The sequence below is a fragment of the Hippoglossus stenolepis genome, chromosome 14, assembly GCF_022539355.2.
Source record: "Hippoglossus stenolepis isolate QCI-W04-F060 chromosome 14, HSTE1.2, whole genome shotgun sequence".
Taxonomy (NCBI): Eukaryota; Metazoa; Chordata; class Actinopteri; order Pleuronectiformes; family Pleuronectidae; genus Hippoglossus; species Hippoglossus stenolepis.
In genome coordinates this window covers 21669642-21694057 of record NC_061496.1, presented here as the reverse complement: position 1 = coordinate 21694057, position 24416 = coordinate 21669642, and the positions used below count along the sequence as shown (strand labels likewise).

General features: G+C 41.8%; 1 protein-coding gene across 4 annotated transcripts in view; it reads right to left on the bottom strand.

Moving 5' to 3' along the window:
* Positions 1 to 24416, bottom strand: part of palld (palladin, cytoskeletal associated protein) — a 55248-nt gene that overhangs the window by 30242 nt on the left and 590 nt on the right. For 3 of the 4 annotated variants that reach the window (XM_035176672.2, XM_035176671.2, XM_035176670.2), the window contains exons 2-5: positions 22330 to 23322; positions 1952 to 2127; positions 1062 to 1128; positions 281 to 398 (exon numbers count right to left, since the gene is read on the bottom strand). In XM_035176672.2, coding sequence (XP_035032563.2) covers positions 281 to 398; positions 1062 to 1128; positions 1952 to 2127; positions 22330 to 23321 — 1353 coding nt within the window. In that variant the 5' untranslated portion in view covers position 23322. Of the gene's footprint in view, positions 1 to 280; positions 399 to 1061; positions 1129 to 1951; positions 2128 to 8961; positions 10480 to 22329; positions 23323 to 24416 lie in introns of those variants that run through there. The other variant, XM_035176673.2, reaches the window with a different exon arrangement.

The following is a 24416-nucleotide window of genomic DNA, read 5'->3' as shown; positions in this document are numbered from 1 at the left end:
TCACACCTGTCTGTTTGTTGGTTGGTTTGTATGTTTGCTTGTAAGCAAGATAGCATAAAAATAATTGAATGTACAAAAACAGGCATTTTAAGGGGACTGATATTTATGAGTGTGTTCAATTTGGTGTATATCCAAATCTAGATCTATTGAATTTAAATGTGGTTTCATGAGGGGCCTGTTGGGCCTTGGTGAAGGTATGCACTCCACTGAGTCCCTTTGTGGTTGACCATGTGTATGAACCTGTGTAGCTCCCGTGTACTGTGTGCTGTAGGTGGTTTACCCGCTGCGGGGGCTGAGACAGGGACTGGACCAGGGTGGAGCGGCGAGAAAGGATCTCAGCGGTTTTGGGTGATGATGAGCGTATTGTCAGGGACATTGAAGTAGTCTTCTTCTGCACCCTAAAACAAGCAAAACATACATTAGCACACACATTTTTGAAGTCCATACGCTTTTGGTGAAAATGTGATATGTGACTCAAAGAAAATTGTCTCCCCAGCAATTAAGATGTGATCTTGGCTTCTGTATATAAACAGAAAAACATCAGCAAGTAGGAGGCCGATGTAACAGATAATAGTCAAAAACATTTAGAGAACTAGAAAGCACTCAGACCCAGCACTGTTAGAGGAAGTGCGCCATCCAAAAAATGCATTATTTTAATAGACTACAAAACTATTGTTTCAGCTCTATAGCGAGCTGAAGAAAGAACATAAATCTGAGCAAAAACAGCAGGGTTCTATCTCTTGGGAGTTAGAAGCACGATAACAGGAAAGAGTGGACGTGGTCAAGGGGTAAAAAGTTTAACATTTAGAAAAAGATAAGTTAAGGGGACAAACCTGACATGGTGATTTTCTTTCTCGTACCATATTAAACCTCTGCACCTCTCATTATTTAGATTGTGAATGAGGCCAGGGTTATGGCTCTTTAGGGACATTTTAAGGGCTGAGTTAAACAGGAGCAGGCAGCAGACTTGATTAGCTGCTGCAGGGCTCAGTTAACCTGTTCAACGAGTTCAAGGGTTCATTGGGTCATGGGGTCACAGGAGGCCATGCAAAAACACGTACTGAGACATGGTTCCTGATCTGGATTTTGAAGCTCCTCCTTCTCCTTCTGAGTCTGATGACGAAGCTCCTACAATGGGACATGGATAGGAGCAATGATGGTTATTCATATATGATACAGGCTATTTAACATTAATTGCAAAAAATACTAGCAATGAACACAATTCAAGGACAAGGGTTCTGCTGTTTTATTACTGTCCTAAATGTATGCCATAATTATGACTCTAAGCTGTGTCTCAATTCAAGGGTCGCATCTTTCAGAGGCTGCTGACCGACTGCATCCAATTTCAAAGGCTCCTTCAAATGCAGCCGAGAAATCTGTCCCATCATTCCAGAGAAACGAAGGCTTACATATAGCCACACAAATCCCAGGACTCGTGCTCATGTTTTTCAAAAACGAATGGTGCTGGAAAGTTAGATGTCGATTGACACTTCAATTAAACCGAACAGATAACTGTACACATGTTCAAAAAAACCAAGGGTCATTCCTGTCGTGTCCAATTGCTGCTCTGTTGCTGGGCTGCAGCAACAAGGGGGGGGGGGGAACAAGCTGATGAAAAAGAATCCTTTGTAGACTATTTTGGTTCGGTTTTGGCGGTCTGCGCAGCCCATGAAGGAGGCGACCCCTGAGTCGGGACACAGCTAATGTGTTTGAGTCTCAAGAAATGACGTTTGACAGCAATTCAATATCAACCACTAACACTGAAAGGTCGGTTGTGTAAGGTCAAGAGCAAGACTTGTGTTGTGCCATAAAGCAGTATTCCCTTTTTGCTCTCAAGCATCACAGCAGACTGGCTATCCCTCAGGCCCTTATACAAAACTGAAATGTAGTTGTCACTAAAGGCTTCTCAGAATGTCTCTGGATGTGAAAATTACACAAGTTCATTCCTGACCTTCAATGTAAACTTCTGCAGATGTATTGTCTGCTCCAAGGCTGTTGGAGGCCACGCAGGTGTAACGTCCCGTATCGTCCTCGAAGGCTTCAGTGATCACCAGCGTGAGCAGGTCACCATCCCTCCAGATCTGTATGTCAGGAGAGTTGTGCAGCTCTCGGCCTTCACAGAACCACCTGGCAGAGGAGGCGGAACTTTAACATGCGGTGCCAGTCGGAACAACTGTTTTGCATTACTGAGCAGAGCCTTGGAGTAATCGCCTGAAAATTCAAACCACAGTTGGATTGATACAGCAGGATTTAAAGCGTGTGACGGACATAGACACCACAATTATCCTTACTTTCCCTTTAAAGCAATGCTCCATGCTAACACTTTCTTAAACTTTGCCAAGTGATAAATTCAAAAAAGAAGACAAACAGACTTCAGATTAAAAAAAAAAAGGTATGATAGGATTTGGAGGCTTTCGCACTGTGGTTTACATGCTAATGTGCTGATTTTTACAATATTCATCCTCTGGAGACACTAAATATGTGACGTGTTTTAAATTACAACATATCAAATCGTTTATATTGTAGGCCATGGCAATCCATTTAACATTTTACCCTTGCCTGTTTATGTGTTTATGAGTGTAGATTTTTCTGTGACTGGAACTGATCACTTTTGTGTGTAAATTTATGTGTTCAATTTCTGGTGACTTGTAGGAGTAGTCAGTCTAGACAGTACCCCAAAGAAATTCATGGTTTATTATATATAAGTAAATTTGGTCATTACTGGGCATTACACCAACTTAATTGTTAAGATCAGCGTATGCAGCGACACTGGCAGCCACACTTTTTGAATCGGTCTTTAAAAAGTGGAAAGCGTGTAGACAATATGGTTCGTTTGTAGACCAAGGGATTTAGAGCTTTATAAAAAAATGGGTCTTGTGGCTTCACCTCTTGCCAAAAGAAATAAAAATTCCAGTAAAGAATTTTTTACATTGCAGACCACAAGCCATAGCAATCATGAATCATGAAATGAATTTACCTTTTCAATAAAAAATCTTATTTGACAAGCAAGGACCATCACTCTTTCTGACAAATAATTGAACTTAAATGTACCTTTGGCGAATATGATGGAGGCCTGCCAGTGGAACTCACATCAGTAACTAGTCATTCAGACACTCACACACACACCCTCTGGGCATGTCTGAGTTTCCATATCTGCCAAAAATCAGCCACCCTTAGGCACAGACGAGACGCCGGGTTACGGGAAGCAGATACACCCTTTCCCTCCTTCCAGTCAAAGCACTGTTAACAAAGTCAGAGTTAGCCGACCCGCTCCCTGGGGTCTGCTAACTTTGTTCCCTTGATCTGAGACCCAGGAGGGATGAGAGTCTACGACACAACCAGCTTCCTCTGTCTCATCTATCTTCACAGAGTTATGATTAAAGGAGACCCATCCACCCCAAGTACCATGTTACCACATCAAGTACAGGATCACACAACAGGGCTCACATCACAAACAAATGTCATGATTTGTTGATTGTCAAGATTTTTTCTTCACTCTTGTTGAGGGTTAAGGAAAAAGGATGTTGCACCTTTATAATCACTAATATTAATTTGTGAATATTGGGTATACAAATAAATTTGATTAATTGATTGATGGAGTCTATTGCTTTTGTTGGCACAGATAAAATATTTTTGTACCCACACTCGCCTGACACACTATACTCTGTTCAGCCTATCAGCACCTTATTAAAAGAAAGGGCATACATGTCTAGTTCACCTCTCGACCTCTGCACTGACAGGAGGAGGGGCAGGAATTCCCAAAATGCCGGAAGAACAGCTGTTCCGTCCGGAAAGAACGCTGACACGAGTATAGAAGTTCCCCACATCCTGCTGCATGGCCATTACTTGATTTTATGCACTCTGGTGTCAAACAGCAGGCTGACTCTTGTTCCAGAGAGCAATCTATCAGCCAAAAATATTCAGACAGCACCTCATAGTCGAGGATTTACACCTGACGGAGCGGGGGTGTGAGAACACAGAGCGAGACAGAGAAAGTGAATGAATGAATGAAGGGTGAAGGAGCTGGAGGTGAATGCGCATGAGTCAGGCCGGGTCAGACAGGAAAAACTATGCACTCTGTCATGAATGTGACGGATCACGCTGAGCGATTCCTAAGAAGCAGTGACAGGTGGCGCAACGCTGAGCCTTGTCGCTCTGCTTTCTCTCCGTACCGTTGTTTTCATGCCAACCTCCCCCCGTCAAACAGCAGGATCCTCAGGGCCCAACCTCTGTCTTATCGCTTGATGAAGTGAAACAAAGGAAACCTGGCTGGGTCTATCCTGCAGCCAGATGCCGGTGTGTTAAATGACAGGAAACAGATCATAACCCAACACTAATGAAGAGCTGTCTGTGGCACGAGCAGGGAGACCTTATCTACTGGCGTGTTAGCCCTGGAGGAAATGGAGGCCAGGACTCATCATGCCGTGCTCCAGACACGCCGGCATCACACACACGATCCAGACAGAGGAAGGCTGGGACAACACAGGAATCCTGTGTGACTTCACTTAGCTATACAAAAACAGGCCAAATTCTTTGGTACAAAACTGACAGAGTCTAAAACCTTGATTGTTTGAGCAAACCAATATGTCGGTGTGGTTTTGGAATCCATTTTTCCAGATTATAAGCAGGCAGAGGAAAAAAGGGAAAACAACTCATTGGGGTGACTGCCATGTCTGCTGTGGATTTGATTGGGAAACTCAGGTTTCTTCTGCTGGTTAGACTTCAGAACTCTCTTTTTAAGTCACTCACTGAATTAATCAAAACAATTCTCTGTGGACTGGGCAGCCATATGCTCCAAGTTTGATGTGGGCTGCACGATACAAATCCCCTTCAATACAGGAGAATCATTTGGACATTTTTTGAGCGCTGTTAAATAAAACACATACCGGAACGGGCTTAGTGTAACACATGACATCATTAGACTAATGACTTTGGTTTTTGTGATGGGGATGTTGTGGCTGTTGGAGGTTCTGTGTGTTGTGTGTGTTGTGTGTGTTGTGTGTGTGTGTGTAACTATGGTGAACACAGGCCAGCAAACAGCAGGGATGTGTGTTTTCCACAGGGTGGCCTTAACTCGAGAATAGAATTTTCATGCAGCAACTTATGAACAAAAATGTAAAGTTATCGGAGCCCCTGAAGGGTCACAGCGAGAATCAATAACTCTTGCGTTACCCCCCAATACTTTTCTTCTTTTATTCCTCCTGAGCCATATTATGCCGACCTTATTCTCCCACCTCACCCCTGCAGTATTGATCAACTTAATTATTTTTTTATAGTACATATACATATAGTAGGCATGGTTGTATAGGAAAATTTGTAAAGTCAATTTAAAACACTTTCTTAGATTAGGAGGTCTCTCCAGAAGAACGCAGGGTGCTGTCGGATTCATTTGGAACCAGTTACTGTGCTCAGGACAACTTCAGATAAACAGATGACTGCACACTTGTGCACTTATAATACCATGATGATGTTGCATGATGGGAAGGGGAAATTATTGTAAGGTTACGCAAAAGTATTGTGAGGTAACGCAAAGCATATTCTCGCCATGACCCTTCAGGGGCTCTGTATTTATCAGTGGTCTGACAATTTTTTTTTATGCTTTATTAAATGTCCTCAGTAGTTTTCCATTGTGGTTATGGCATAAAGAGTCTCCTCACTAGATTTAAAACACAGACGATTTGCTCAGTCAGAGTAATGGAATGGAAACGTGAATTTGTTTGTGTACAATTTGACAAAACACAGAGTTGAGGCCCAAGACTCATCAGCTTGTGCTCCTCTGAGGGTTGACAGAGCATAAACTAGGATGCGTAAACAAGCACAACAATAAAAAAAACTCTTATTAATTAGCCTTAATGATCGACCATTATGCATAATTACTGAGTAAACTCATTTGGAGACAGACGGTAACGTTTATTTAATCTCCTCTCTATTTCTTTGGAATGTGCTGAACGTGGTGCTCGGCCTAAACAGCATGGCGTGCTTTCTCTGGGGGGTGGGCCGGTTTGACTTTGTTGAGTCACATACAGTCCAGGAGGCACAGGAGGAATTCAACCATCAGCAGGCTCGTTCGGAGAGGAAGCAGGGTGTGTAAGAAAAGCAGTGAGGGAACTGAGTGAAGGTAGAAGTTTCTTGGCAGAACATAGCTTCACCACCCATTTCCTCTTTACACAATACCATCATAAAACACAACTATTCGGAACATGTATACAAAACAGCCGAAGGTAAATAGAGTAATACCTCGCCTATTCGTTCAGCTCCCACCCTACGGGATCCAGCCAAGATGATGACGAAACCACTATCGCCATCAACTGGCTTGTCAGCCGCTCTCTAGCATGTAAGAAAGCAATTATACACATCTCACTTAAGGCAATTGAGGCCAGATGACGCCTCAAACATCAACGGGAGGATGATCTCAGTTTGATGTTGCTCGCTATGCTAACCTTTTCTCATTCTGAAGAAGAGAGCATACCACAGGCAAGGCCAAACCCCAGCCTGTTGCCCCGGCCTCGGTAGTGCACGCTAAGGGCCACACTCTCCTCATCTGACCCTGTTGTTATTTGCTGCTGTTGATGGAAAATCTTATGAAGCAAGGCTCAATTTCACCACAAACCCAAACGAGTGGAGGCCGGAGCGCAGAGGGAAGAGAGAAAGTAGGAAGGAGTGTTCCATCACAAAAAATAACCTTGACAGGATGTAGGGGTGAAGAGCCTTGTAAAAACCAGCCACAAATCAATCAGCAATCACTAGGAGATATACGACATGGGAAGACAAGATGTATATTTCCACAGACATGTTTGTCTTTGATTTTACTTCCAGGTTTGGTCTCGGAGTTAAGTTTCGAGCTGATGGACCACAGGAGTCAACCAAAGTGCAACTGGACAAGAAGGGCGGCATCAAGCCACTGAAGGCAGTCTTTATCCCTAATTACAAACTACAATAGAGGTCTACTGAAACAACCCAAATTCTATAGCAGGCAACGTTGGTTTTATTATCCACAACAGAAAAATCTCATAAGTCATCCCAACACAAGATGGAAAGCAGATTGGGTTTCCTCCTTCCCACGGATGCAGACTGGAATCCAACAATGAATGCAGCCCTGGAAGTCTCAGTGAAATGTCTGGAAGTACAATCTCACTAAAAATACTTATGCCCACCACATCCCTCCTTATAACTGAAATTTTGCCACACATAATGCATCATTTACCTGCACTTCACACAGAGAAAAGTGAATTTTATGTGATAACATTGAAGCTGCACTTGAAGCTGTATCTGATCAATATTTTAGCCATGCTAGCACCACCAACAGCCTCAGCAGCACTTTTTGTCTGGTGCTAAATCCCCAAAAGTCACCATGCTAACATGAAAACGCCCATGGGAAATACCGGAATTAAACCCGGTACGAAAGCCCATATTCACAATTAAAACTAGCTGGACACCATTTGGGCACGTATATACAAGACGCGGTTCTGACAAGTTGGTGAAAACCAAAACAGAGAAGAGGAAAATGTTAAAAGTACACTGGACCCATATACCACAACACAAACAAATGAATGCTAATGTGGTGAATATCTAAATTTACACATGCGTTTGCTAACTTGTCGGCCATATTAACTGTACGAGGCCATGATATGTCAATGATTTATGTGACTGTGGAGTTCTTCCCCCAAATGACCAGTAATATGATTAGTGCAGCTTCAGTCTATTCAGCCTTATAGTTTGTCAGAATGTAGTTGAATCATTTTAATCATCATTTTATACTGATACAGTTATAATCTTGGGAAATTACTATTTTGAGCAACAATATTTTTTTGTTCCAACTTACTTAATTACTGTAAATTAGTGATCTAAATAAAACCAGAGTAGATGTTCAGATCTACTGCATTGTAGTCCATTTGTTTGAGTGTTGTCATCTGGACTGAAAAGGAAATATCAGTTTAAGTGTTGTGCTATGTGCCTGAAGTGCATGCAAACATAAATATCTTGATTAAGATGAAACAGGAAATCTTTATCTTAATACAGCAGCAGAAGTTGTCTGATGATGGAGCCTTGTTAATCACAGTTCAGGATCATGGGTCAGAGATCACTGGAATATTCTGGACAGCAGACAGCTGCAGATGACAGTCTGAGCTCTGACCGGAAGCAATGATGGATATTTTTCTCTTAGGAATGTTAAACGAGGGAGAGGGTTCAGCTGGATTGGCAAAGTCTCCCTCATGTTGTCCATCGACAGACATTATCAAATGATTCATGACAGGAGAGCAGATCTCAGTTTACACTTAGTAATACATTATTAGTAACTGTATAAGATAACATAATGTATATGCTAATACTACACAAATTGTAGAAGTGAATGAATGTGTGTGTGTGAGAGAGAGAGAGAGAGAGAGAGAGAGAGAGAGAGAGAGAGAGAGAGAGAGTCAACCAAAATAGTGACAGACATGTGCAGCAGCTGAGCTACAAATTCACAAACCTCGGCACTCAAGGGGTTACATCCCCCACCCCCACGTACACATACAGACACACACACACAATCACCGAAACTTTATTTAACTTAATTTAACTTAATTTAACTTAACAGTTAATTTTCAGTTACATGAGACAGGAGCTGTATTGTAAGAAGTTTTTTCTTTGTTCACAAAGAATGCAAACTATCCTTGGGTTCATTCAAACGAATGACACACAATCCACTAGCTGTCGTTTCAGAAACCAACATTAACTTTTTACACAGCAAAAAATAAAAGTTATCAATGTTCTCAAAAAAGACCTAAATCCTCTGTGAGCTTCAAGGAAATGCAAACCACATGACTGTACTCTCATCTGATGATCCCCCTGCTGACAATAATGTGTGGCTATAGACTGCGAAGATCAAATAAGAGATTTAATTATTTTGACTTTCACCTGAGTACACCAGTTAATAACATCACTAACAAAGATATCTTGAGTGTTCAATCCATAACTTACCCGCGCTGTCGTGCTGCTGCCACTTAGTTAAACCAATGCCACTAATGAGTTCCTTGATCTTCACAGAGCTTCTCCTCCTGACAGTATGACACATACTGAGCCACTGACACTCTCACACCGGGACAGCCACTCTGACTCACATAGCCAGACACACACACACACATGCACACACACGCACACACGCACACACACACAGCACACACACACACACACACACTGCTTAGACTGAGCCAAGGGTAGAGAGGGAGGAGCAGTCCAGAGCTGCCAAATTTCACACAAGACAGAAGAGCAGAAAGAGTCCATCATTTCAAACTCCAAAACTGTTCCAGAGTGGCCCACATTGAATTAATCCATATTAGTCCAGTGTCTGCATGTTTTTGCCCCTTCCTTATAACTAGGAAAAATCCCACCCATACCACCCTCGAAGCCTGACGCAGGTAAACATCTTCTAAATTATAGATTTTGTGGGCTACAAACATTTTAACCAGCATAATCATGGCCATGTGTTTTCATTCTGGAATCTGTCTCCCAAACAAAAAGCCAAACCTGCTTTTTTTCTGCTCCTATACAACTGCGGGCCACAGTCTGCTGACCATCAAAAGCACCACAGCAAACCCTGGGCTCCGGCCAAGTGACCCCGTCGCCATGGAAACCTCTGCGGCTCTGATGTGTGACTGGGATATCATGGAGATAAAAGACGACAGTGCTACAGGAAAAGAGAGGACACTGAATAAACTGGCCTTTACTTAATAAATCCCACGTGCCAGAAGCGAGTAGGCCACTGAAAAAGCCCAGTTAGGCCTGAACAAAAATAGCTTGCATAAGTCAGCAGCTAAATAGGACCGCTTTGAATTGGTAGCACCTGGCAAGTACAAGACAGATGGTCGTGGCTACTGTGTCTGGTCATGCTTCTCACATACACACACACAATGTGACGATAAAATAAACCCAAACACTCCTGACTTCAGATCCACCAATGTCAGCAGAATATAAAACCCAGGTATTTGTGGTTTGTTGATGCTTGATGTGCAATTCACCGAAGAATGAAAGGGTGTGGTGAGTTTAAGTCTTACTCCAGGCTTTCATACAGGAGGAAGTAGTGATATTTTAGTCTCTGTCACTGAAGATCCAGTGCGCCCCTACCGCTGAGACGTGACAGGTGGGAATATTTGTGGTGCTTGTTACTAGGAAGGCCTGCTCTCTGTGTGTCTGTGTGACTGTGTGACATAATAATCTATGATGAGAGGAAAACACTCCTAACTAACATTTTCCCCAGTGGCCCACACTGTAATCATGTGGTTCTTTTATTCGGATTCTTTTGGTGTGTGAAGGAGCTCCATCCCATTTGTAGTGATAACAGCATGAAAAGCACAGTGCTTCCCCTAAGTGACAATAAAACAGGAGTTAATAAGAGGAAGGACTTTTACAGTCTCTGGATGTTCCTATTAATTACTGTCTGACTGACGGGCATCCTCCTCGGTAAGAATAAAGAAGTTTCTTCATCAGAGCAACACACACACACACACACACACACACACACACACACACACACACACACACACACACACACACACACACACACACACACGTGTCTCCATTACTTCTGAGGACATTGCATTAACTCTCACCTTATCTAACCTTATAGTTACACCTTTCCTAACCCTAACCCTTACTCTAACCTTAACCTAAATCTAAACCTAATAGTAACCTTAACCTTAACATTAACCTAACCCTAAAACAAGTCATTAGATTTAATCATTTACATAATGGGGACTTGATTTTGGCCACCATAGGGAACACAAGTCAACCCATAATGTGACTGTGTAAATAGATGTATGTCCCCACAGCTTGAGTGATACCTGGAACACACACACATCCTTTGCATTGACTATACTACATTAACCTACAAATTGCCAGCTTTGTTGTATGCACCCACATCACATGCTTATCCCACAATTTACCACATTGTTCATATTTAATTAAATACTTTTAGTTATTGACAATTCTTATGTATACATTTTGTACATATGAATGAATATGAATTTTATTTTGAAACTGTAATCTTAACTTAATCTATTATTTTACATTTTTATTCCACCTTGAGGGGAAGCTCAAGGTAAACCTTAGGAATCATTTAATTATAACTCATCTTAAATCTGTGTTTTTATTAAGTATGTCTTCATTTTTTAATGAACTAAACTGGGAATTGTACTGAAGAAGTATTTTTATATCTTGACCTCTGTGACACTCATTTAGAGTTTTGAGTTTTTAAGCCAACCTAACCATGACCAATTCATGGCTAACCCTAACCTTAACCTAACCACAATTCATAACTTACCACTGACCTTAACCAGGACCTCAGAAATGAATTAATGAAGCCTCATTAAGACCAGCCTTTGGTCCCCATGAGGTCTACTTGACAAGGTCAATGTTTATACTGGAACACCCTAGGAATCACATCACACCACAAACAGTCAAACATTAATCCATGCGTACTAAATCAACAACTTGCACATAATATTTTGCTGTTGGTCTTTCAGGGGTCAGTTCACATCCAAAAATTGTTGTTTTCGCTCCACGGAGACCAAATGACACTAACAAAAACAGAGACGACGTCCTCTCATGATGTCATTCTGCGAGGACGATAGATCCTTTGAAATGTCAAATAAAACGCTGTAAAAACCAACAAAAAGCAACATGCAGAATAGCCCAGAATTAAACATATCAGCCTTATAAAATAAATGAGCGCACTTATTTAGACAGCAACATGAAGCCTCAAGTGAAAGGAAGTGGACGTCTCGCCAGAACCATCAGAGGTCTCATCGGCCAACTGCTGCTGGGACTCACACTGAGGTTACATTTGTTTTTTTTGTATTTTTTTTGTAACTGTTTGTAAAACCAGCTGAGGGTACAAGTGATGTTAATTCTGTCTGTTGTGGTTTGATGGTGGAGGAAGTTATTATTAATATGAAATGATATAAGAGGTAACTTACTTACGTAAACCAAACCTTCTCCTCAAACAGCTTCAGTGGGTTTTTACAGTACATGGTCAGTGCTAACGTCAGATCCTGTGCAGCGAATTTCATCTGTTTACAAATTTCCATGTTCTACCATAATCACTGAGTAATTACAGCTGGAGACAAACCACAGAACGGCCTGTGTCTGTTGTCGGTTTGTATCACGACTTTCTGGGAACAACAATTAGATGGAGTTAATGCAATAGCTGAGCCCCACAGAGCGCAGATCTGTGGTCGTATGTAAGTCACCTACTGCACAGTTATAGCTTTAAAACATTAATTTAAAACATTGTTTGCCTTTGTCCTGTAGCAGTTGATGTTTTGTTAATTTGGTGCAATTTCTGAGTGAAGAAAGTCGTTATACAGAGGAAGCAGCATACTTCTGATCATCTGCCCATAAGTAAATATAGCAGGAAAAAGAAAAAAGCGCATGTTCCCCCTCTAACCAACCACCCACGACCTTACCACAAACATGCAAACACACAAACATACAAAAACATCTGTTGCCATGACAGCCACACCACCCCTCCTGGAGCGTGGGTCGATGATGCTCCTCAACATCAACATCTTTTTAGTCCTGAAGCCAAACCTTGGCCAGTCAGAGTCAAATCCATGAGGCAGGGCGTCGAGAGCCGCTCACTGACAAGATGCCGCTCAAACGTATTAGTCTGATCTCAAAGAGGGAATCAGTAACACCCTATAATTCTGCCGTGTTGGAGCCTGAAAAAGACAAGACGTTACTGTAAAAACTCTGCCAACAAAACTCTGCAGGAGATAAATGGCAACAGAGACAACAGGCCGGGCTGGCTGTCAGTGATTGAGCTCTATGACCTCTCCTCCTCACTTTGGATTTATGGACTTAGATCTGAGGTCTGATCAGACACACATGCACCAGACATGGAGCATCTTTCTCTCTTCCTCCTCCTCCTCCTCCTTTCCTCATATGAAACTGAATCCTGCAGACACCCTCCCATACAACTGTCTCCCCCCATGATACCATGAGTCTCACCACTGAAATGAAAGGAAGGAAAAAGCATTTTATTCAGCTGATATGGAAAAAGACGAACACGGAGAGACCAAGGAACAAAGATGCAAATAGTGAGTTTCGATGTAAGACATCCACGCAGCTGTTATCCTGTCACATGCACATGGGAAGGAAGACTCAGGCTTGTTTTTACGAGTCCCATTTGACCTCTCATCTGCTCGTAAAACAACCGTCTCTGCGCAGCCTCGGATTTTTCACACAGCCAAGTGCACATCGTGTGTTCGCACATTGTACAGCATGAGGCACCAAGAGAGGAGTCTGCTCTTATTTCTATCCAGACGAAAAGAACAGTCGACACACACACACACACACACACACACAACCACCCAACCCCCACCCACACACACACACACACACACACACACACACACACACACACACACACACACACACACACACACACACACACACACACACACACACACACACACACACACACTCTAAATTCCACCACTTCAATATTTTTTAGATACATAATTGAATTGGGCTCCACTTCAAACGCAGCGCTTTGGCAGCCGCACAGGAATACGACGTCCAGAAAAAATAACAGCCCAAAATATCTCATCAAACGGCAGATTACCGTAAGCTGAATCTAATGACTGTTGCCTTATCAAGCGTAAAGAATGGCGGAGCGTCATTTAACAGGTGAACAGATGAATGTAACCTGGTGCTTACTGGTCCACGGCCCAGCTGCGGAACAGACCCAGAGGCCCCGGATGACTCAAAACTCCAAACCCTAACCGAGCGCTGTAATGCCTTGCCAGCTCCAAACCATGTTGAAGTGTGTCTGGTGACCTTTTTTGTTAGCCTGGGTTTTGTGTGAAACTCATGTAACCTGAGCTCTTGTGATCTGATTGATTGTAGTTTGAGTATTCGAGTGTGACTGACCACGGTTGGTTAATGGCCGTGGTGCGTGTGTGTGCGTGTTTACCGGTGAGGTCAAACAGGCTTGCTCTCTGGAAGAGGCCTGAGTACAGAGTCAAGATTTATGGAGCTACCTCTGCCCATCCTCCTGTTGAACTTGTCTTGGATTACTCTCCTCCTGCCGTGCATGACTGGTGCCTTTGTCCACAACAGACATGCTTCATATTAAATCTGGTATTCCACTTCTTCAACTGTCACTGATCCACTTATATAATTCTCTACAAATCTCATTTCCGTCTAGCCTGACTTCTACTCCCTCTCTTATTTAACCCTTTCTCGCCTGGCTGCTAAGCTTTGTGATGATTTATTGACTCTCTTTACATAGACTGAAGATAGAAGGAGAACATTCCTTCCTTTATAATGTCAACTATATAATGTATACCAAATTAAATAGTTTTGAACCCCAGAAACCTAATCCTCTATCATGGAGAACAAGGCTCACCCACTAATGTGATTTCAATATGTTTCTGTCAATGAGCCCAGACTCCTTTTGGCTGCGTATATGCTTCATGCACAAAGAAAACATTATTAGATTTTTCCTCTGGATTATCACATGTAAATATAATACAGTTGTACTTACGCTTATAAGGTATGTACAAGGTAATACTTAAATGCTGTCAGTTACTCTTACCACATAAATAGGGAAAGGGAATGAACTTTTAATTTGAGCCTTGTGTTGTCTTGCCTGCTGAAGAGTATTGGAAAGACACGCATCACAGTTTAAGCTGTGTTCAGTGCCGACTTCTCCGCTGTAATGTCCTGGAAGATGGCTGTCAGGAGCTTAGAGTGAATTCTGGGACTGTGTTTGTTCAGGGGTCAAGGTCAGGAGCCTCCAAGACTCCAAAGCTGGAAGAGGAGAAGGAAAAGTCTCACCTCATTGGGTGAAACTTCACACTCTGTCTCCAGGCCAGTGCACGGCCGGGGGCCACCGTCGAGGCTCGGACACAACAGCTCCATTCGTCACATTAACGTACCAGTGAGGAATAACGCTGACGTGCGTCCGTCCGAATGTTTAACTGCTCTCGATGAGTCTAATCTGTGGCGGGCCAGATTCGACAGTGATACATGAAAGTAGCTTTGTCTAGTTGTGCTTACATCACAAAATTATTTGGCAGCGTGCAGCGAACAAGCTCAAATGCACTCACGCTCTAAACACGTCGCTGTACGCATATAACACACACAGTCAGTTATCAGTATGGTGAGAACTAAGTAATACGTCAAACTGACTACCTCACATCAACTTGCAAAATCTCCATACAGTATCAGTAGTTAGAGTTCCTCCTTCTTACATGTTTTCATGTTTCAGGAATGTTCGGTCTTTGTCAAATAGTCCCCACATAGTATCAATTTTAAGTATGAGCGCTCACCCCCACAGTCACTCCAGACACTCTCATTATTTGAAGCCTAAATATGAAATGACATCATGTTTGCAAAACTGAAAAAAAGCAGGTATAAAAATACCAGCACTCTTTCCCCCCCCCTGCAGAGATCAAATGAGCCCATGAGGGAGAATTAAAAATTACGGCCTTCCTGAAACAGGCCAAACACTCAGGATTTCAGTCGTGCTACGTCATGAGTCAGCAATGGGTCACCCACTAAGACCTCATACCCAGTCTGTTTCACATGATGTAGGAGGAAGGGCTACTGGTTAGCTGGTATGGTGACTACTTTCTGCCAAGAACACAGACCATGTTTATAGACCTTGGAAATCTGAATCACTTTGCCTTTCCTAATGATGAGGATGATGAAATAAGATCTAAGACCCTGGTAAAAGTTATCCGAGTGCTAGAATCTCTTGGTGTGAGCGAACCTTTGCATGGTGTCCATTTTCTTTTTTACCATTTACCAAATTGTATAAAACTAAATGACACACTAATACTAATACTAAAACGTTGAAAACTATCTTTTATCTTTAATGTATGAATGTCAGAGATCAGTTCAACTATAACAATAATGTTATAAGATAGTTTGTGCTGTGATGAGTTTGGCATTACACACATGTACAGACAAGCAAAGGAGAGACAGTATCATTTGACATTATAATTTGTTTTCTTATGTGATTTTATGACTGTAAATGATCCCTAAAACATGTTTTTTCTTTGTTTTTGGTTTAACATTGAGAATATTTTTTATTCTCTCCAAAAACTGACAATGACAACATCGTGTATCAGTGACTTGGACCTAGAGTACATTTACTTAGTTACCTTACTCTAGTACATTTTTCATGTATCCGTACTTAATTAAATTGTATTTTTGAGTACTTTTATACAAAGTACTTTATTTAACATATATCAGCAAATATCTGTACTTTCTACTCCACTACATCCTGCAGCAGCAGCATCACTGGTGAAGAAACACCTGATCTTTTGGATTTTGGACTTTTAATACTTTTAAAGCAAATACTACCTCATTACTCAATAACATAACTCAAGTAGAAAGGTTAATGTGATACTTTTACTTTTACCTGATAATGTTTTTGTCTATTATTTATACTTTTACAACAGTAAAATGTTTGTGCACTTCCTCACTAAACTAAACTAAACTAAACTAAACTCTCATATTTGAGTGAATTGGAATTTTTTGGCTGTAGAACGATGAATTTATTCAGTGTTTGAGCTATGTACATTAGAGGGTGAAGCCCTCTAATGTACATAGCGTAGTTTGATTAGAACATGTCCCCAGGACATCAAGTTTGATTAGAACAATAAAATAGGACAATTCAGGAAATATTAAGATTTGTTTGCAAAATAAATACATGAACATTTAATGTGTGTTTGATTCAAACAAGTATCATACTTTGTATTTGACAACAAATTCCATCATCAACTCAAGGAATGTCGTCTCCTCCTGCTGTTGAAGACGCTTTGTGTAGATTTCACAGAATTCTTCAGCAGCCTCTCATCTTCCAAATGTTTCCCCTGTGGTTTTGTGCATTGGGTTGAAACCAAAAGTCCATGGCTGCTCTCTACAACTGCCCTTTCCTCTTCATTCAACCCCAAGTCAAGTTTTAAAATGGCGGCAGGGTAATGACATAGAAGAGCATCAGACAAAATGCCTAAAATAGCTTGCTGAGCACGCTACAATTGGAGATAGATTTTCTCTGTCTGCTCTGCACTGCACTGAAATAGTGAGAAATCAGTCATCAGGCACCCGCAGCGTGTTTGGTGTTGTGCACAAACAGACCTCACACCATCACCACTGTTTAGAAATGCTCTCGGTAGCAAGGAAACACACACACACACACATTCTTTTACTTCTATAGTGAGGACACTCATTGGCATAATGCATTTGCCAGCCCCTTAGCCTATAACCATCACAACTAAATGACTAATCCTAACCCTTACCTAAATCTAATTCTAACCCTTACCTTAAAAGCAAGTCTTAACCCTCAAACAAGCATTTGAAAAAGTGAGGACTCTCAACTTTCCAAAAATGTCTTAACTCCGTAAGGTCTATGCTCAAAATGGTCCTCACAAATATATAAGTACAGGCACACACACACACACACACACACACAAGGGTCTGACACCGACTGCCTATTCCTTCATGCCAACAGCAAATCTTAACCCAAAACTATTGCCTCTTTTAGAAGTAAAGAAAGGCCGAAATGACCTCAGACTGCAAAAATGCACAAAGTGGTTCCCACAAGGATACAACTCACGCACACCAACCCAATACCAGAGATGCATCATTATATACAGAGCACTGCATAAAACATTGTGTGCGAGGAGCGTGAGGACATTTTGAAGAATACCAGGCCTTCAGTGCCATAAGACTCTCCGGCCGAGACAAATTGCGGCTGACCACAGAGCGCCGCGCCCAGCGCCCAACCATGAGGAATGTCTCTTTCACTGGCCGTGCAGAAAGCTGGCATCGGCTCAGCAGGAACTCATTAGCCTGGGAGAGCTGAGACGGAGGTGAGGAGGTGCATCACCTGCTTAGACTGGCAGCTGCATCAAAGACGCTGCCCATGGGAAATTAACACTTAATGGAAATCAGGCATTCAACCTTTGTAGGAGTTTAAAAGAAACATGCATGCACACACATCTGCATACTTCATACCAATAACAGCTCTCAAGGGCAGATTGTTAGGGTGAATGGAAGCCATTAACTTTCCAGAGGAGCATATAAAAAACATGCATACAGTACGTGTGTGATGTGTGTAACCACGAGACGCACAGAAAAGATCACACACAGCATATAGTCAGTCACGTCCAGCTGACACACTGCTTTAATTTACAAGCAGCTCAGTGGGTAAGAATTTTAGACATGAGTGTGAACAACATACACACATGTTTGAGCATGTGGTTATTGCTGTAGGAAGGATGCAGATTTGTGAAAACGATGAAAAGGTCTTGAAATACACCGACAAATTCATCAGTGTTGATTTTACAGTTACGCAGAGCAGAGGGATGTGATCCTCAGGAACCTTTATATTCACTTATACTGTATATTCATCTCATACAACAAACAGTCCAGCAGAGAAAACACTGAGTTTTATCTCCAACTAATATTACATCTGCTAAACTATCTTCGCAACTGTACATATCTCTATGTGGATTTTTTTCTCCAGAAGAAGCTTCTCAGGGACATACAATTATATTTTGTGTAATAGATTATTTGCTGCCCTCTAGTGTCCACAACAAGTAGTCGACAGTCACTTTTTTTCAAACAGCACACAAACAATTCTGCAACCAGTCCCAATATCCTTCCATGTCATTCTGCCACTACAATGTCAATCAGTAGGGCACATAACCCGCCACGGCCCAAAAGTCCCCTCATGAAACCACATTTAAATTCACTTGATCTGGATTTTTATTTTTGGGAGCAGTGGAACAAAGGTCGTTATGTGGTTTAATCTATATCTATACTGTTATAGACCAAGAGTCTGAAATAAAGTTTAACTAACCAACTAACTTATTTGGATCATAAATATCAGTCCCCTAAACATGCCTGATTTCATCAAAAAGCATCAACAAAAAAACTTTGGAAAAATCCCTATCTCACAATGTTGAGTGAAACAAAAAAAATCTGCACCTAATCCAGTTCCCCACCAAAATACAACAGGTTCTTCCCTGACTTGTACCACATCCTTACACCAAGTTTCGTGGAAATCTGTCCAGTGGTTTTTTGCCTAATCCACCTAAGTACCGAGGTAACAACTGAATTCACTTTCAACTTTTACAGACACTTGTAAACTATACGTAGATAATTAAATTACAAGGAGAAGTGCATTGTTCTACACTTTCATTTTCCACATCACTTCTCTGAGCTGCCTGTTCGTTTTCTCTGATACAGGACATGTACTGCCCGCGGCTCCACACCTTCATATTCCCCAAGAAGGTGTGGGGAGATGTTGAGCCCGGTGAGTGAAAACGCCTTGTCATTGCATTGCCTACATTCCTGTGCCTGGCTCCTGTTTGCCTGAAGACTATTTATACAGCTACAGAAGAGGCCCCTCACAGCCCACTGGGGAGATACACGTCCTGGGCCGCTGCCTTTATGTCCTCTGATTACACAAACACCTAAAAACGCAGCGCCTGCTCGAAACACACTGAAACCGAAACTCTCTCGCTCCGCAGGAGGCTGTAGTATAATAAACTGAGTCAGGATGAGGACTTGTTAAACGCACATTATCTCAAATGCTGGGCAAGAGCATAAGGTTTCACAAGGTAATTCTGACATAAAGGGAAACATATGCACAATGTAATAGTGTATCCTTTGACAAATTAGTTTCACTATAATAATGATTCAGAAGTAGATACAAATTGTATAAGTAAACAGTTTCAGCAAATTTTAGAGTTAAGCAGTAATTTAAAGCAGCTATTCTGAGTATCAAGGTTTAACCATTACCTCCACCAGGGAGGTTATGTTTTCACCCCTGTCTGTTTGTTTGTTTGTTAGTGAGCAAGATTACACAAAATCAACTGGACAGATTTCCATGAAACTTGGTGTAAGGATGTGCTATGGGTCATGGAAGAAGCTAATAGATTGTGGTGCAGATCAAGATCAGGGAGTAGATCACCTCTTCAACATTTCATCGTTCTCCAAATCGTATAATTAATTGGTCTTTATGAAAAAAATCTGTGTGTGATTGAATTTAAAGGGACTGTTGTGCTCTACTGAGTCAATGTTTGTTTAAAAGTGAAACTGAAATTCAGCCTGTAGTGTTTCAAGAGGAGAAACAGAAAACACACAGTGCAGAGAGGCCATCCTCATACCACTGAAGTCATCACAACAAATAGTAGATAAATACTTATTCAGGTATTTCTCTATAGTAAACAGCAAACAACTCCACTGATCTGTGAGGCCAACATATCTAGAAACAAGAGAGGAGTGTATTTTGAGTTCGCAAATAACCAGGGGCAGGGGGTGTTGTCCTCTCCACAGGAATAACAGTTCATCCAGGTATAAATTCGACAACTGGCTCCGGTACCAATGGATAAATGTGCGTACACAGAGTGGAAATCCCCCACAAGTCAAAAACCAGTTGCTCTGCTTGTCAACACGTGGGTTTATCTCACCCCCGGCTGCCGCGCACCTCACTCTCCTTATCGCCAATGGCCAGGTCAGAGAGGCTGGATCCTGACGCTGGGTCTGCTCAGCATCACTGACACTGTGATATAAAGGGCTATTCTTATAGTGTAGGTCAGGTTCATTCATCATCTTGGATTCAAACTAGACCTGGAGAATCCCTTTTCTTCAACGTTTTTTTTCAGCTAAAATACGAGAGGACATTTTTTTCACTAACCCCACTACAACCTTGTTATGAGAACAGTTTTGATGTTATTGAGTTTTGAGATCTGACTGCCCAGGTTTTCAATTTTCAATTTAATGCAATGGCAGTAAAAGGAATTTTGTTTGTGGTTTTACAGCAGTCGAAATTAATTTTTTTATTTAAAACATTCAGCAGCATTGTCTCTGCATAGTTTGTTCTCAACACTACTTTTAACCAAACACAAAGTCACATTAAACATTAATATAATTGTGCTGAGTGGATCACCCAGAGTAGCAGGAGTGCATATTAGAAAGATAAGATGATGCCAATTTTAAACTGAATTTATTCAATACTGTAAGGACCACAAGTCAAATTCCATACAGCTCCATTGTATCGGTGGCAACATAAATCTGAGACACATATCTCAAAACCATGACTAACTAGAATGACACTCTAATGCCGCAATGCCCTTACCTCCGCCAAGTGGGGTCGAAGCACTGAATTTGAAAGGAATTCCACTGCAGCCACTTGTTTATAATGTTTGTAGAAATCTTTTTAGTTCTGTTGTGTAATTATAGTTTATCTTTATGTGATTATTATTATTATTTTCATTATAACAAGTCTGACAGAACACAAATGTGATGGTTACACAATTATTGTCTCTCTCTAAATTATACACAATCATAAATGTCAGTCCCCTAAACATGTCTGAACAGACTGAAATAGTGTCCATGCTTTTCAGTATCAGAGAGATGGAGCCAGGACTGCTGAACACATCAGACACAAATTAACAGCAAAGAGAGAGAGCTGCTTTACACAGTGTCCCACCTTCACCTGACCAGCAGAGTCAACAACTCAACAACTGTCAAAACTATGAAAAACTACAGGGATCCTGCATCCACACGTTTTTGTTGTGTGTGAACTGCTGCTGTCACATCGACATAAGCAGCATTGAGTTTGAGAAAATTCAACCAGATCAGATCCTGGTGACAGCTAATGATGTTCACCAACAAACTGAATACAAGACATGAGAAAGTGAATAAGGAAACAATTCCCTCATATTCTTGATGTGGTGAAAATCTCTATCATGATTCGCTTAATGAACTGACTTATAAGTCAGCAGAAAAAAAGCCAATAATCAATTAATGAGTCAACTAAGAAATGTGCAAACACTTAAAGAGATTAAAAAAAAACTAAAAAACCAATACATCAATAATACAAACTAGATTAAATTAAAATTAAACAAATTTTGATTTGAAAATAAACAGCTATTAAGTATAGTTTACCACAGTGATCATTACATTCTCATTTTATCTCATTTCCCCCAGGGTTTATTTTCTATATTTTCACTGTCAATGATTTCACCTCAACCAACACTGGAATACTGGCTTAATATATGAATTAGATGAGAAAGCATTTTTCACTGTAATGGTCACTGGAACAGCAACAAAATGCATTTTGATAAAACCTGTATATTTTTTTCTGAATTTCTTTCCCAGTAAATAATGGAACACAAAAAATATAAAGGCGTATTATTCATGTGATAATATTTCAATTATTATCTACTCGACTCTCTCTCTGTAGTGATTTAACTATGTTGTTTTTCACAAAAACTGTTAGAAAAGCAAACAGCAGATGTCAAATCTCACATTGTTCACATTTACCTGACGAGTGGGAGGGGGTTTCCTGTCACTCGACATTCCAGACGGATGGGGCTTCCTTCTGCCACCTCCTGACTCTTCAGCTTCTGGAGGAATTGAGGAGGGGACAGGGGTCCGGTTGTGGTTGGAGCTCCAGAGTGCTGGTTCCCTGCTGCAGCTGTGACTCCCACCGGGCCCCCAGGCTGAGGGCCCGTGTCTGTCTGGTTGCACTGCGTCTGCTCTTGCTGGACAGGAGGCAGAGGGGGAGCAGAGACGGAGCCCTGAGGGACTGGCCGCTGGCTCCTGGGAGACAGATAGCCACTGTCAGGAGAGGAGGAGTCGTCCTCCATCTGCTGCTCCAGGTGAGCAGAACCTTTAAAAATGGACGACAGCTCCTCAATGAACGTGGCGGCTCGGCTACAGAACTCTGTGGCTGAAGAAACACGATCGTTCAGCTCCAGGTCTGCATGAACAAGCCTGGGTTTATCCTGCTTATAAAGTGTTTGGATGGGTTTGTGGCGGACAACCTTCTCAGCAGAGGACGGAGCCTCACTGGACACCTGTACAGGTTTGATGAGGACAGTGTTCTGGCCAGAGGAGACTCTACCTGCTCCGTTGTCATCTGGGACGGGGGCTTTGGTCTGGTGTTGTACATTTGAGCTTGTGGTGAGGTTTTCAGTGGTCTGGGTGTTCACAGCAGGGGGGGGCATTGGTTGGAGAGCCTGCTCCTGGGGTGTGGGATTAGAGGCGCCTGGATCTTCACATGCATATGGGTCACCAAAGGCCTCCCAGGCCAGGTCCAGACTATGATGAATCTCTTCTGCACTTAAGAAGGCAGTGAGATCTGCAAAGTCCCCACCTCCAGAATCCAGCTCTGCCACAGTGTCCAGGTAGAGCTCCCCATCGGAGGATGCCTCAGAAAACACACCTCCATCCCCCTCCAGTGCCCCGCCTGCTGCTGAGTCTTTTAGCAGCAGAGAGAAAGGGAGTGGATGGTTCCAACTCCCGTCCTGCATCCTGAAATACACATCAACTTTCATCAGCCACGAAATGACACATGTTTACACTGTGGACGATTGGTAGTACAAACTACCCATCAGTTAAAAAAGGGCCATTACAAACAGACAGAAGAGAAGATTAAAATATCGAGTACACAATACTGAATCACTCTTCCTCGAGCAGCCAGAGCTGGCAGGATGAGTCAGACACAGTTGGTCGGTATTAGCAAAGGCCTTTACTGAGGTCATAGTCAACATGACTGGCATTACTCGCTCTGTCTGTGTGAGGACATTTTAAGCCATCACTCTGCTGAATCTTTCATTTATTAGATTAATTACAGGATTAATGGATAAAGCCTCTGATTGTTTTTTAAATAATCAGCTAATAGTTTTGTAAAAATGGTCCAAAGTCACCGATTTAATTTCTGTGAACTGAGTGATCCTTTTTTCAAATAACAAGTGGTAAATAATGGATGGATGGATGACTGATCCTTTTTTAGCATCAACAGAAGTACTGCTCTGTACCAAAGGAGAGAAACAGTCACTGAACTGATGTTGCAAGATCCATTAACATAATAAATACTAGAATCTCAAACAGTTGAACGCATACCTCCGTCAAGGCTCACCAGTCCCATTACTCTCAACACGGATGGAAACATACCCTCCATGGAGGAGGTAATGGATCAAATATAAATCTAACTACACATGTTTTGATTAGTTCTTAGAAAGAATAAAATCATGTACGAATATAGCCGTGCTTTTTTGTAAACAGGGGAGGAGAGGCTTCACATTCATAACACTTGATGCTATTAACATGTAAGTGTCTCACATTTTAAATCAGCTGTAATATAGGTCACAAGTGTGTGTGATCTCTGAAATCTTGACACTACAAACTATTGGTGCTGATACACATTCGGCGCCTCACGGTGTCCTGAAGACCAGCTGTTGTTATTTTTAATCTCCTGGGCTATGTTTCACAGCAGCACTGCAACCCCACCCACCCTCAGCCCAGGACACAGGCCCTTCAAACTCGGTCCCTACGTTCAAACACACTCACAGGTAAGACTGGACGTGCAAAAGCGTCCACTGACAGTAACTGGGTTCGAGCATTAA